General features: G+C 35.4%; 1 protein-coding gene and 1 long non-coding RNA gene across 7 annotated transcripts in view; one reads left to right on the forward strand and one right to left on the reverse strand.

Annotated features, from left to right (window-relative positions):
- The window catches only part of LOC309632498 (uncharacterized protein), a 615,011-nt gene that overhangs the window by 249,323 nt on the left and 352,234 nt on the right, over positions 1-13,454 (forward strand). For all 6 annotated transcript variants that reach the window (XR_014246932.1, XR_014246933.1, XR_014246934.1 and 3 more), the window contains one exon: positions 3,846-3,908. Coding sequence is in view for 1 of the 6 variants with exons in the window: in XM_082400159.1 (XP_082256285.1) it covers positions 3,846-3,908 (63 nt within the window). In the remaining 5 variants the exon portion in view is untranslated. The remainder of the gene's footprint in view (positions 1-3,845; positions 3,909-13,454) is intronic.
- Positions 1-13,454, reverse strand: part of LOC309632550 — a 385,961-nt gene that overhangs the window by 223,082 nt on the left and 149,425 nt on the right. The gene's annotated exons all lie outside the window — the stretch shown is intronic.

The raw sequence follows: 13,454 nt of genomic DNA on the forward strand, positions 1-13,454 counted from the left end.
AATCTCTGTACCCTTTTAATGTATCCCTTTTAGTATATGAACACATCTTTGATTTCTGATGCAACAAAATATTTCAGGCTCACTTTTTACTTTCCCAGTCCCAAACCTCATATCTTTTAGTTAGAAGTGACATTTAAAAACCAACATCTGGGGGCTTCCCTGGTGGCACAGTAGTTAAGAACCTGCCTGCCAATGCAGGGGACCGGGGTTTGAGCCCTGGTCCGGGAAGATCCCACATGCCGCAGAGCAACTAAGCCCATGCACCACACCTACTGAGCCTGCGCTCTAGAGCCCATGTGCCACAACTACTGAGCCCGTGTGCCACAACTACTGAAGCCTGCACATCTAGAGCCCATGGTCCACAACAAGAGAAGCCACCGCAATGATAAGCCCACGCACTGCAACAAAGAGTAGCCTCTGCTCGCTGCAACTAGAGAAAGCCTGTGCACAGCAACAAAGACCCAATGCAACCAAAAATAAATAGTAAATTAATTAATTAATTTAAAAAAACAACATCTGGGCATTGTATTATATGTACTAATTGCTTTGGGTGACATTTCTTCTAAGACCTTCAATGGAAGAGTTTGCAAGTATATATTTTTAAGCAATCGTTAGTTCATACTGATACTGCTAATTCAAATCCAACAGCACAGTGTTCATCCTCACATTTTCCCATTCCATATTTGTATTTCCTTATCTCAGTACATATCAATGTCTACACATTTAAATATCAAGTGGAAGAAATAAATGGAATACTGACTATAATTTGAATAACCTTAAAGAGGGAAGGAAAGGAAAGAAAGAGAACTAAACTCATGGCATAAATATAAGACAAATAGCAAAATATTAAACAAAAACCCAAGCATGTGTGTGCTTATTTTTAATTTAAATTTTTTAAAGAAAACACTGCAGTTAGGAGGCAGAGATTACCAGGGTGGATAATAAAAGAATAGTCAAGCTATATGTTGTCTACAGGAGATGCACATTAAATATAAGGACAAGGTAAGCTACAAGTAGTAGGATGACAAATTATACCTCATGCTAAGAGTAAACATAAGAAAGCTGATGTATATATATTAATATCAGACAAGGTAGACTTCAATCCAAAGAGTATTGTTAAGGATAAACAAGTATTTCATAATAATAAAAGGATTGTCTTATCAGAAAGGCAGAATGTCAAAGTACTTAATAAAAGGGCTTCAAAATACATGAAGCAAAAAGGCAGAATCAAAGGGAGAAGAAATAGACAGATTATAATAATGTTTGGAAATTTTAATACCCCTCTTTTAGTAGTTGATAGAACAAACAGACAAAAAATCAGTAAGTATAAAATATCTGAACAACTATGTCAGCCAACTTCATATTTAGAGAAAGCTAGACTCAACAACAGAACAAGGAATGTTCATCAATGCAGGCAAATACTCCTTATGGGCCATATTAAATAAATCTCATTAATTTAAAAGGATTGAAATCATACAGGGAATGTTGGCTTACCACAATATAATTAAATTAGAAAATGATAAGTAAAATATGTACAAATCCCCTAATGTTTGAGGGGAATAAAATAACATGGTTCTAAACAACCCATAGTTTAATGTCAATATCAAAAGAGAAGATAGGAAATATTGGGAACTGAATGATAATTAAAATGCAATATATCAACATCTATGAGATGTAGCTACAGGATACTATATAGGAAATTTATAGCTTTAAATATTTTAATAGAGGGAAAAAATTAAAATCAATGTTCTAAGCAGACTATGGCCTTAAGAAAACATAAAATAAGGAAAAGAAAAAATAAGAGAATATCCATAGATAGAAAATTAACAAACAATAGGTAAAATTAAAGTAGTCAAAATTGGTTCTTTGAAAAGATTTAAAAAATTGATAATCTTTAAGAAGACTGATCAAAAAATAAAGACAAAATAAATTACCAATATTAGAAATGAAAGAGGGATATCACTGTAGATTGTACAGATATGAAAAAGATAATAAAGAAGAATGATAAACGACTATAAATTTGACACCTTGTATGAAATAAACAAATCTTTGAAAAATCACATATACTAAAACTAATCAAGAAGAAGTAAAAAATCTTGGATAGCCATATATCAATAATAGTAATTTTGTAGCTTAAAGATTTCAGACAAATTATTTTGGCTTCACCGGTATACTCTAACAAACATTTAATGAAGAAACAACAACACTATTGCACATGTTCTTTCAGAAAACAAAGGAAGGAAAGATTTCTCCAATTTTTTTATGTATGCAAGATATTAGTGATATCATGGCTTCCCTGCTGGCACAGTGGTTAAGAATTTGCCTGCCAATGCAGGGGGCACGGGTTCTAGCCCTGGTCCGGGAAGATCCCACAGGCCGCGGAGCAACTAAGCCCGCGCGCCACAACTCCTGAGCCTGCGCTCTAGAGCCCACGAGCCACAACTACTGAAGCCCGCACATCTAGAGCCCGTGCTCCGCAACAAGAGAAGCCACTGCAGTAAGAAGCCTGTGCACCGCAACGAAGAGTAGCTCCCACTTGCTGCAACTAGAGAAAGCTCACGTGCAGCAAGGAAGACCCAATGCAGCCAAAAATAAATAAATAAAATAAAATTTAAAAAAGATATTAGTGATATCAAACTGAGCAATGCCATTATAAGAAAGGAAATTTAGAGAGCAATATACCTTATAAACAAAGACACAACATTTGTTAACTAAGAATATCAAATCAATCTAGCAATATATAACAAAAGATAACAAATTTATACTATGACAAATTCAGTTTTATCTCAAGAAATTAAGGTTAATTTATTATTCAAAACTAAGTCAATGTAATGGAATACTAAATAATTAAAAAAGAAACTATTGCTATGTACAACAGCATGGATGATTCACGAATTCATTATGCTAAATTAAGGAACCCAGTATTAAAATGTTATATACCGCATAATTTCATTCATTTGGCATTTTGGAAAAGGCGATAATATAGGAGGACAGAACAGATGAGTGGTTTCCAGGAGTTTGAGAATATGTTGTGAATACAAATGAAATGAATGAGATAATTCTTTGGGATATAGGAATACTTCTGTATCCTACTCTGGTTGTAGTTATGAGAATACATGCAAATGTAAAAACTTACTGAACTTTACACCAAAAAATGTGACTTTTGCTCTATGTAAATTAAAACAAATCCAAAAACAATTTTATTTTCTTTTTTTATTTTTATTATTTTTAAAATTTATTTATTTATTTATTTATATTTATTTTTGGCTGTGTTGGGTCTTCGTTTCTGTGCGAGGGCTTTCTCCAGTTGCGGCAAGCGGGGGCCACTCTTCATCACGGTGCGCGGGCCTCTCACCGTCGCGGCCTCTCCCGTTGCGGAGTGCAGGCTCCAGACGCACAGGCTCAGTAGTTGTGACTCACGGGCTTAGTCGCTCCGCGGCATGTGGGATCTTCCCAAACCAGGGCTCGAACCCGTGTCCCCTGCATTGGCAGGCAGATTCTTAACCACTGCGCCACCAGGGAAGCCCTATTTTTTATATTAATAGAAAAAATCAGATAAACTGTCATCTTAATAAAATTCAGACAATGCTTTTGACAAAAGTCAATATCCCTTTATGATAAAATATCCTAGCAAATTAGGAGTAGAAAAAAATTTTCTTACTATGACAAAGGGTATTTGCAACTAAACCTAGAGTTAACATTATACTGACTGATGAAATAATGAATACTTTCGCCCTAAGATTGAGAATAAATAAACCCACTCTCACTATGTCTGTTCAATGTTGTATTGGGCAACAAGGCTAAAAAAACCCCTCCCAATTCCAGAATATGTTTTCATATTTCAGTATCTACAGAGGAGGAAGGCCCACTAGAAGGATGTTGGAATGGAGACCTAGTACCCAACAGAGGTAGGTACCATTATTATTTACATTTTGCAAATACCGAATCTTAGAAATGCTATTTAGTTTGTTGTTAAGGCTGAAAATTGAACACTAAATTTTATGTTTCTAACCACTAAGCTGTACTTAATAAGTTACACTCAATTTCTCTTTGCATCTTGTTACTTTACCTCAACATTTTGTATAATCTTTGGTCCAAGGTCTATGATCCAGAGAATAATGACATCGGAAGTCTTGTTTGGAATATTTGAGAAAACTTTCGCCATCTGAGGCTTACTGTTTTTTTTAATCCAAACATTTTTAGCTACTCATTTTTAATTAAATGGAACATAATTATATGATTAGACTCAGATGAGCTACAGGGAAATTTACCAATGTATTTGAAACAAAGATAATTGGAAAGCCTATCTGTGAGGCCCAAAACTTTAAGAAATACATACTTTAGTTTTATCAGTGGCTTTGCACTGAAAATTATTCTGGGCCTGCAAAGACAAAGCTCATTCTGGAGAACCGTACTGCAGAATTTCATGACATTCTGAGTCCATATGGCAAATTAATAAAGGACATCATTCTGGGTCCCTTAAAGTTATGTTTTGCGTTTTACTTTACAAGTTACTTAGAAATTCATTCTTCTGTCTTGGCATGAGATTAGTTCAGCCTCCTAAAGGCTATCAGCAGTGTCTTTGAGTGACAGGCTCTATATTGGAAGTTAAGACTTCTTAGTTTTAATTTGTATTTCAGAGTACTAGTTTGTAGGTGGGAGAAGCTAAAGTCCCTTCCAGAACCCATTCTACCTTGTTGGAGATAGTTTCTGGACACTGCAGTGCTTGAATGGTGCTTGTGTTCACTGCCAGCTTTTGTGGAGGATCTTTATTTCCTTCTGACCCATTTAAGCCTGTTAGGTGATGCGAGGAAAATGAAGGAAGCTCTTCCTTCATTATGTACTGCTATTATGTACATTATGTACTTCTATTATGTACTGCTTCCTCACTGTCACCTTTACTGGGTCCCAGAAGGGAGAGTATAAAATACCAAAGGAGAGTGTAAAATCACAGGTAGAGATTAGTATATTCAAAGAATGAGTTTCCTTCTGGTATCCTGTTTTGTTTTACGTTTTGGTTTTTAGAACAGAGTTCCACTCTAATATCCATCACAAGCCTTTTTTTTTTTTTAATTTTTTAATCTAAGAGAATTATTTTTTCTATGATAAGATTTGGAATTACCTTAAGGCAATTACTTAATTCAGGAACTATCTGCTGAATACCTAAACCAGTGGTGGGAAAGGAATTTTGTTGAGAAGGAAAATAGTGCAAGTAAAATATTTATGGCTAGTAAAGTATTAATAATTAAGTTCATGGAATATAAAAAATGAGAAATGATATTACAGTACATTTTATTAAGTGGCCTTGTAAAAGAGAAGTGAAGATGAAAGGACATGAGTAATTGTTTATTAATTTGAAAAATAAGTAGGGAGGTGTGGACTTGTGTGGATATTCTGTTTCTTCTATTAAGTTTATTTCTGTCAATAGGCATAGTTGTTTTCATTTTTTAAGTATCGTATTAGCAGAAATCAGTGGATAGAGAGAGCAGATAGCAGTGAGCCAGAAAGTTACCAAAAAATGTAGGAAGTATAATGATTAAAAAAAAATACCAGATGGAATGGATCACTAATGATATGTTGTCAGATGCCATTATAGCCAAATGTCTTCAGAAGATAACTGACCAGGTAGGCTTCAACTCTTATCTCCTAGAATACTAATACCCTCATGGTCCCACCAAATGCAGCAGGAGGCCAAACAGTCAAGAAAGCAAATCATAAACTATGGAAGCTTAATAAATCAGTAAAATAGATGTTAAAGGATGTATATGTGATAAGAACTAGGGTCATGTGAGGAATTAGAAATGTGGAAGGTTAGAGAGAAAAAAGGAAAATCTGTCTATCTCTATATCTTATTAATTTACTGATTTCTGTATAAGCCAAACTTTTCCCTGTGTTTTTGAGTTAAAGTAGGCTACAGTTAATTAAACTGAAACTTGTATAGGGTTTAAGATTGACTTTCAAAACATTTTATCTCTCATTAAAAACTCCAATCAATTAGTAGCGGCTACTTGAATTGCTCTATGGGGTTGTATCGTGAAGCCGTATTCAAGTTCTGTGAGAGTGTCATAATCAATTACTTATGTCTACAGTGATCATGAGAATGTCTGCAGTGATTATGACTTCTTACCCTGAATGAGACCTTTCAAAACAGATGGCGCTTATGTAAACCAGGGCTCAAATCAGACTAGAATTGAAAATTTGTCAGACTTCTAATGTCAAGCAGATATGGAGTTTGATGAGGACTAGATGACCAGTGACTGTATGTTCTAGAGACCAACTAGAGCCTAAATATAAAAGACAGTTTGAACCCAGACATGAAGAAGAAACTGGACTCACATTAAATCAGATGATTCTTGGCTTGGAGTCAAAGATTTGAGGAGAAAGATTCAGCCAATAGACTTCAGAATGTTCTTGGTTAAGGAAGGCTGAGATTGGCTGATACGAGGTTTTGTTTTCTTGGGTGATCCCTGGTTTATGGATAGTGCTTTTACATTTTTCTTGGACTTTGGAGTATAATACATAAGGATTCCATATGCTTAGGGTATATCATTGGATATGTTCACTTGGGTTCTGATAATATAGTACATCCCAGCCTTAAGAGAACTGGTTGGCAGTTTTGGGGAGATAACAATTCCTGTAATGGTTTGTTTGCTTTTTTAAAGATAGGCTTGTAGGAAAAACAGGCACAGTAATAGAATGCTTCAGAATATTGGACAAAGTTGGATGCAATTTGAGCGTATGTAGACCAAATTCAGTGATTCAATAGGAACTTCTGTCTCTGAGGCTATAATGGATTTAGAAAACCAAAAGGCACATCAGTGAGAAGAATGATTAATGCAACATTACTCTTAGCAATGTCAGTCAGAATCCAAGATCCTAGCCATCTTCTGGAACAGGTAACTGACAGAAATTCTAACATACAGACATTGACTTTGCTATAAAAAAGCTAGGAAACCAAGCAGGGTAATTGTGAATGAGGTAGGGACCCAGTTATCAGTGAACTCTAATCAGTGGATTGGTGGCATTGGACTGATAAAGCAATATCATGAGATTCCTTCTACTTCTCTACCAGGGCCTAGTTATAAGGCTAGTTAAAACCTATGGAAGGAAGCTATGACCAGGCTCAGAATCAAGGGCTAGAATTCTGGATATGAAGAAAAGAATTTGTCAGGTACTTCAAGTTTTATTCAATTTTTGAAGTTCTCTGTGGATGTAATTTTACAGTCTCTTTGCAGGTCTATTCTATTGATTAAGGGAGTTAAAAATAATTTTATAGTTATATATAATAATTGATTGCTCTCCTGGAGATAAAATTCTTCCTACTCTATAGCTGTGAGTGTGGAAAATGGTGTCCTTTTGAGATAGTAAAACCAAACCAGGGAATTCCTTGCAGTCCAGTGGTTAGTACTTGGCCCTTGCACTGCTGTGGCCCAGGTTCAATCCCTGGTTGGGGAACTAAGATCCCACAAGCTGTGAGGAGTGGCCAAAAAATAAAAAATAAATAAAACCAAACCAAACCAAATGTACAGTTAATTGAAAGCAAGAACTTTCCCTGAGTTCCATGGATCTTTAGGGTTTACGAGTGGAGTTTGAAAAACCACTAAACTGGTGAAGCTCTATCATATATGTTTTAAAAAGTTTTCATTGTAGTATAAAATATTTTATAACATATCATATAGGTGTACAACTTGATGAATTTTCTCAAAGTAAGCACAGCTCTGAAATCAGTGCCTGGAACAAGAAGCATTGTCAGCATCCCTGAAGGCCAGTATCCCTTCCATTCACTAATCCTCTAACAAGGGTAATTGCTGTCCTGACTTCTAACCCCATAGGTTTATTCTAGTACTGATCTAAGTGGAATTCTATAGAAAGTGCTTTATTCGTCTGTCTTCTTTCTCTTGCCATTTTACTTGTGAAGTGTATTCATGTTATTATGACTAGGTGTAGATTGTTCATTCTTATTACTAAATAATGTCCCACTGTGTGACACTGCCATGATTTACTTATCTATTTTACTGTTGATGGGTATTTAGATAGCTTCTAGTTTGGAGCTATTGTAAGTAGTATGTCTATGAATGTTTCAGTGCATGTCTTTTGGTAAATATATTTTGGCATTTCTGTTGTATAAATCTAGTAGTGAAATTTCTGGGTCATAACTGTAGACCCTCTACTTTCATCCGTCTGATTATCTCTCTAATTTCAATGTTCACTCTTCCATCTTTTCAAAATGGCATAGTGAAGTTTATGGTTTGAATCTCTCCATTTTTTTTTGCAACAAAAACATGGAGTAATAGATTAAGCATTGAAAATTAAATTTAAAAAGATATATCAGTGCTCCAAAGAAAGATATTTCCATAAACTAGAAGTGAAAACACACACTCATTGTGCATCGTGATAGATAATAATAAAACCACACCAAAATATTATCCTCGAACTAGAAAATATCAAGGATAAAAATGAAATTTTAAGTGCAAGTAGGGAGGAAAAAACAAGTTATTTACACAGCAACTATAATCATAGTCGACTTCTCATCAGCAATGCTAAATACTGGAAGATGAGGAAATGCTATTTAAAAATGCTGTTTAAAAAAGATGAGGAAATGCTACTTAACATTGAAAACTATCATTCAAAGAAGCGGGGTAAATTAAGGTATTGCCAGGGATACAAAAAGCAAGGAGTCTTTCCTCCTGCACATACTTCTCGGAAAGAATTATTAAAAACGTGTTCAAAAGGAAGCACATGCATAAAACCTTGACCACACTTTAGATCAGGTGTCATCAAACTTTTTCTGTGAAGGGTTGGATAGAAAATATTTTAGGCTTTACGAGCTACATCATCTCTGTGGCAACTACTCAGTGAGGCTGCTGCATTGTGAAAGCAGCCATGGACGGGATGTAAAGGATGGTGTGGCTGAGTTCCAATAAAACTTTTTTTTTCTTTTTACAAAAACAGGTGGCAGAGCATCTATGGCTCACAGACTGTAGTTTGCTGACCACTACTCTAGATCACAAAGAGAGACTCAAAAAAATTTAAAAATGTAATTATCTCTCTCTGTGCCACATCTGGTCTGGTCCTATTTGGTATCAGAATTAGTATAGAAATGGCATAAAGTTCTTAATCCCTGTATTTGCAATATTTCTTTCTTTAGATTTTATATTACAAGATAATATAATTACAATTCTGTTTTAGAATCCAACAACAACATATCTTGGATCATTTTTATTTCTAATAGTTATTACCAATGCACACGAACCTTGGCTTTTCAGAAGAAGTGCTCTCTTGTGGAGAGAGCCCCATCATGCCCTGAAATGCTGGGGTCAGATGGGTCTCCACAGATTTTTGTGCCGTTGGACAGAACAAAAGTGTCTTCTGGGCTGAGTGCCACTTGGAAGACTTTGTACGATTACTCAGATGCTTTTTCCTTCATTGCTGTTTCCATGTCTCATTTCAGAAGAACCTCACTGCAGAGGAACAATCTTCTCTCAGGGCTGGATTTAGCAGAATGTGTTTAATAATTTAATTTCTTCATGCCCTCAGTGCAGAAGGGTTACATTCATATTACTGGTTATTGGCAGAGTTGGCAATTTTTTAAGTCAATTGATTTCCTGGCACTAAAGATTACACATTTAGAAACAGTTTTATCAGAAGAAATATGAAGCAAATGCTTAAGTTAAGTCTCTAAATCACTCTCAGGCTTCAATGTAGCTTGGTTATTCATACAATTTGAGTTAGAAACTGGGGACCCAGACAAGCAGTGCATGCCTGCTAACATTGACAAAAAAGATACAATATGGAAAGTTTCTATTCAGTCTATTCCTAAAAATGTAATTTTTTCCTGGCTCTGTATTCTTCTACATACTCCTGACTGAGAAATGCATGTTTCTTTTAATTCTTTTACTGACTTTATTTTTTTTCTGATAATATTAACTATGTACTTTTTTTAAGTAATAGATTTAAGGATTTCAGAGGTGGAAGAGACGCAAGATATCCAATGTGTTATCTGATATCAAAACCCTTCTACAGTATTCTTGCTAAATAGTCACTTAGCTTTTGCTTGATTACTTCCTATAATGGATAATTCACTATATCCCATGATTGCCCAGGCCATTCTCAGTCAAGTCCTATTGATTAGAAAAATTTTTTCTTATTATAAGTGTAATGTTAAATATTGAATTTGTATAGTAGAGATTTTACATAGAGGGTTGAAAGATAAAATTTGTACAATAGAAGTTATATCCAGTGTGATTTTGAGTAGTTATGACTATGCAACTCTGATCATTTAGTATAATAAAGGTTTATTTATGACCTCCATTATTCCAAAAATGATTCAAGAATTCTCAGACAAAAAGCATGACAAGCAAGATAAAGATTAAAGTAGGCGAAGAAAACAGGCCCAAAAGAAATTAAGAAAAGGAAATGACATCAGCTAAAATTACGGTTTATCATAAAATTTGTGATATTAAATACTTCATACTTACTAGTCTAAGCAGCCAAAGCAAAGAGAGATACAAGATAATTTATGGTTAAGGCAGAGCTATTGTTTTCCTTGGTAGGCAAACCGTGGGTCTTCATAACGGATATATACAGGGATGTACTGAACAAAGTCCTCAACCATATCTTCGCAATATATATTTCAGAAGAAGCTTGCTGATAACATGCTACACAGCAATCCAAGTGTGGTTTTGTAGAAGTAGTTCTGTTGCCCTATCAGAGACCTATGGCCTAGTAGTCTGGTTTGACTCAAGGATAATTTGGAATATAAATGGGAAGAGATAATTTGAACATCTACAAAAATTCCATAATTGAACTTTTTATATGAATAGCATAACAGAAAATAAAATGTTATATTCTTTGGCATGATTCAGAAGTACAGAATTTTTAAGTGGTTTCTTAAAGACATGTTCAAATACTTTGACAATGAACTGAGTAACAGAGAGTTGATGTCATTTTAAAATAAAAGTAACCTAATGAAGACAAGCACCTATGTAGATAATTCTCCTTGAATGAGTTTGCATTTATGCACGGCAGGTGGGCATGTAATTCACGAGTTCACTATGCAATCCTGGAATGCCATCTGGAAACTAACCAGTAAACTCTAGACTAGTGGTTCTCAAACTTTAGTATATTGAAGAATCACTTGGGAAACTTGTCAGATATGCAGATCTCCCCACAGCCAAATATTCTGTGTGGAATATGGGAATCTGCATTTGCATGTGATGTGGACACATTTTGCAAAACATTGCTCTAGACATGGTAAATCTCTGCTCTGGGGCTGAGATTACTATAGAGTTAGCCAAAATTATCAGTAGGTCATTATTCACAAATTTTGTTTCATTTAATTTTTCCCCCCTTTGGAGTTGGAAGATTATGTCTCTTTTTTCACAAGATTTCTATAAGACTGCCTTCATTCATTTAAAGTTCCAGGGACTTCCCTGGGGGCACAGTGGTTAAGAATCCGCCTGGCAATTCAGGGGACACGGGTTTGAGCCCTGGTCCGGGAAGATCCCACATGCCACAGAGCAACTAAGCCTGTGTGCCACAACTACTGAGCCTGTGCTCTAGAGCCTGTGAGCCACAACTGCTGAGCCCACATGCCACAACTACTGAAGCCCACACGCCTTGAGCCAGTGCTCCGCAATGGGACAAGCCACCAAAGTGAGAAGCCTGCGCACCACAACAAGGAGTAGCCCCGACTCGCTGCAACTAGAGAAAGCCTGTGTGCAGCAACGAAGACCCAACGCAGCCAAAAAAAAAAAAAAAAAAGTTCCAGGTTCAGAGAAAGATAAAGTAGATTTCCAGAGGTAATATAAAAATCTTTTCTGGTTAAGAATTTTCAGTGAACCTCTACACTGTACCACCAAATTGCCAGGTAACAACTTTGTTTTTATACTGTATTAATATAGTTCATTGACTTTTAGTATTATTATTCTTGGAAACTTCTTTTTATTGTTCACAGGACGCCTGAGGGAGACCATGTTATTTATAGTTGTGTGGTTATAAACAGAGAGACACAATCTGTGTCACTAAGTATATGAGGCATAGCAGGATGGAAGAGGCAGTTTTGCTTCTGGTAATCCACTTATCTTCCTGTATGTGCTGGTGAAAAATGAATTATATGGCTACCTGCTTGAGTGGCTCAGGTGAAAAATTTGCATATTTCAGCTCTTCTACAACCTGGTTATTTGCCTTCTTAAAAACAGAGCTGCTAAAAACAATGTCATGCTTAAATTCACACTAAGAGCAATGACAGAGAATGAACTTCTCTTTGTCTGTCTTAAACTCTGGCTTCATTTACCTAATCACTTTCAACATTTTCAGAGTCAAACACTGAAGAATGTAAAGCTCTTTGACTAAAGCAACAAAGCTGACATGTGTTCTTTCTACTATTTGTCAGGCACTGTGTTAGGTTATGGGAAAAAGGGAATGAATAGGACAGATGATATCCCCAAGGAGTTCACATTGAATCCCCTCACCTCCTTTTTGGGCTCTCCACTGCTGTACCTCATCCTTGATCCACTGGGGTAATTTCTCACTGTGAGACAGGTCACTAGGTGAAGAAATCACTTCACCAGGTTATTTTCTATTATCAGGGGTTTAAAAATATTATGTTTTGACAATAAAGTGTTATTGTGTTTCTAAGCTTAGAGAGTAGAAGTAACAAATGAAATCAGATTTTTGCTTTTTTGTTTTTGTTTGTTTGTTTGTTTTTAAGTATCAGGAGGGAAAAAAGGAGAAACATAGAGTAGGTAATGAAGTGGCTGTGATTTCTGATTTTCTTTTCACCTAGGGAAAACATAATCACAGGGGTTTTGGGCCGCTTATATTGATGTGCTATGCTTTCTTTCAAGGTGAGTGAGATGCTAGCAGTTATATACAGATGATAAGAAATTCTGAGAATATTGAATGAAAGGATTTCTTTCCTTAGTGAATGGGCAATCTTCCTTGCTTGAAAGAATGCCCTCAAATAAAAGCCCCTGAAATGGCTTTAGATGCAAACTTGGTTACAGCTTCTGTAGAAAAGCCAAATTTAAGAAACACTGAACCATCAAGAAGATATTTGATGAGTTCAAAGGGGCTTTCTATTCTAGCTGGGTGGCAAGAAGTCAAGTTAGGCCAAGTAGTAACTAATAAATGATTTCAACAGGTAGTATTAGTGAGAAAATTAGATGTGTATCCTGAGAGTATTTAAATCTTTTTTTCTAATTTGTGTATCATCTACTTTAGTATTTTCAGTGATTTTTTGGTATAATTTTTTTTCTGTTTTATTAAATTGTTTCATCAAAAGCCAACCAAACAAACAGAACCCTGAGTTTTGAAACACACTATATATATATATATATATATATATATATATATATATATATATATATATATTTATATGCCTGTATTAATTCCATCTATGGGATGTTTGGTTTTTAGAACAAAGGAGTGTAGAAAGAGACCACTGATTTAAC

Source organism: Balaenoptera borealis (assembly GCF_965194805.1).
Source record: "Balaenoptera borealis genome assembly, chromosome: 7".
NCBI lineage: Eukaryota > Metazoa > Chordata > Mammalia > Artiodactyla > Balaenopteridae > Balaenoptera > Balaenoptera borealis.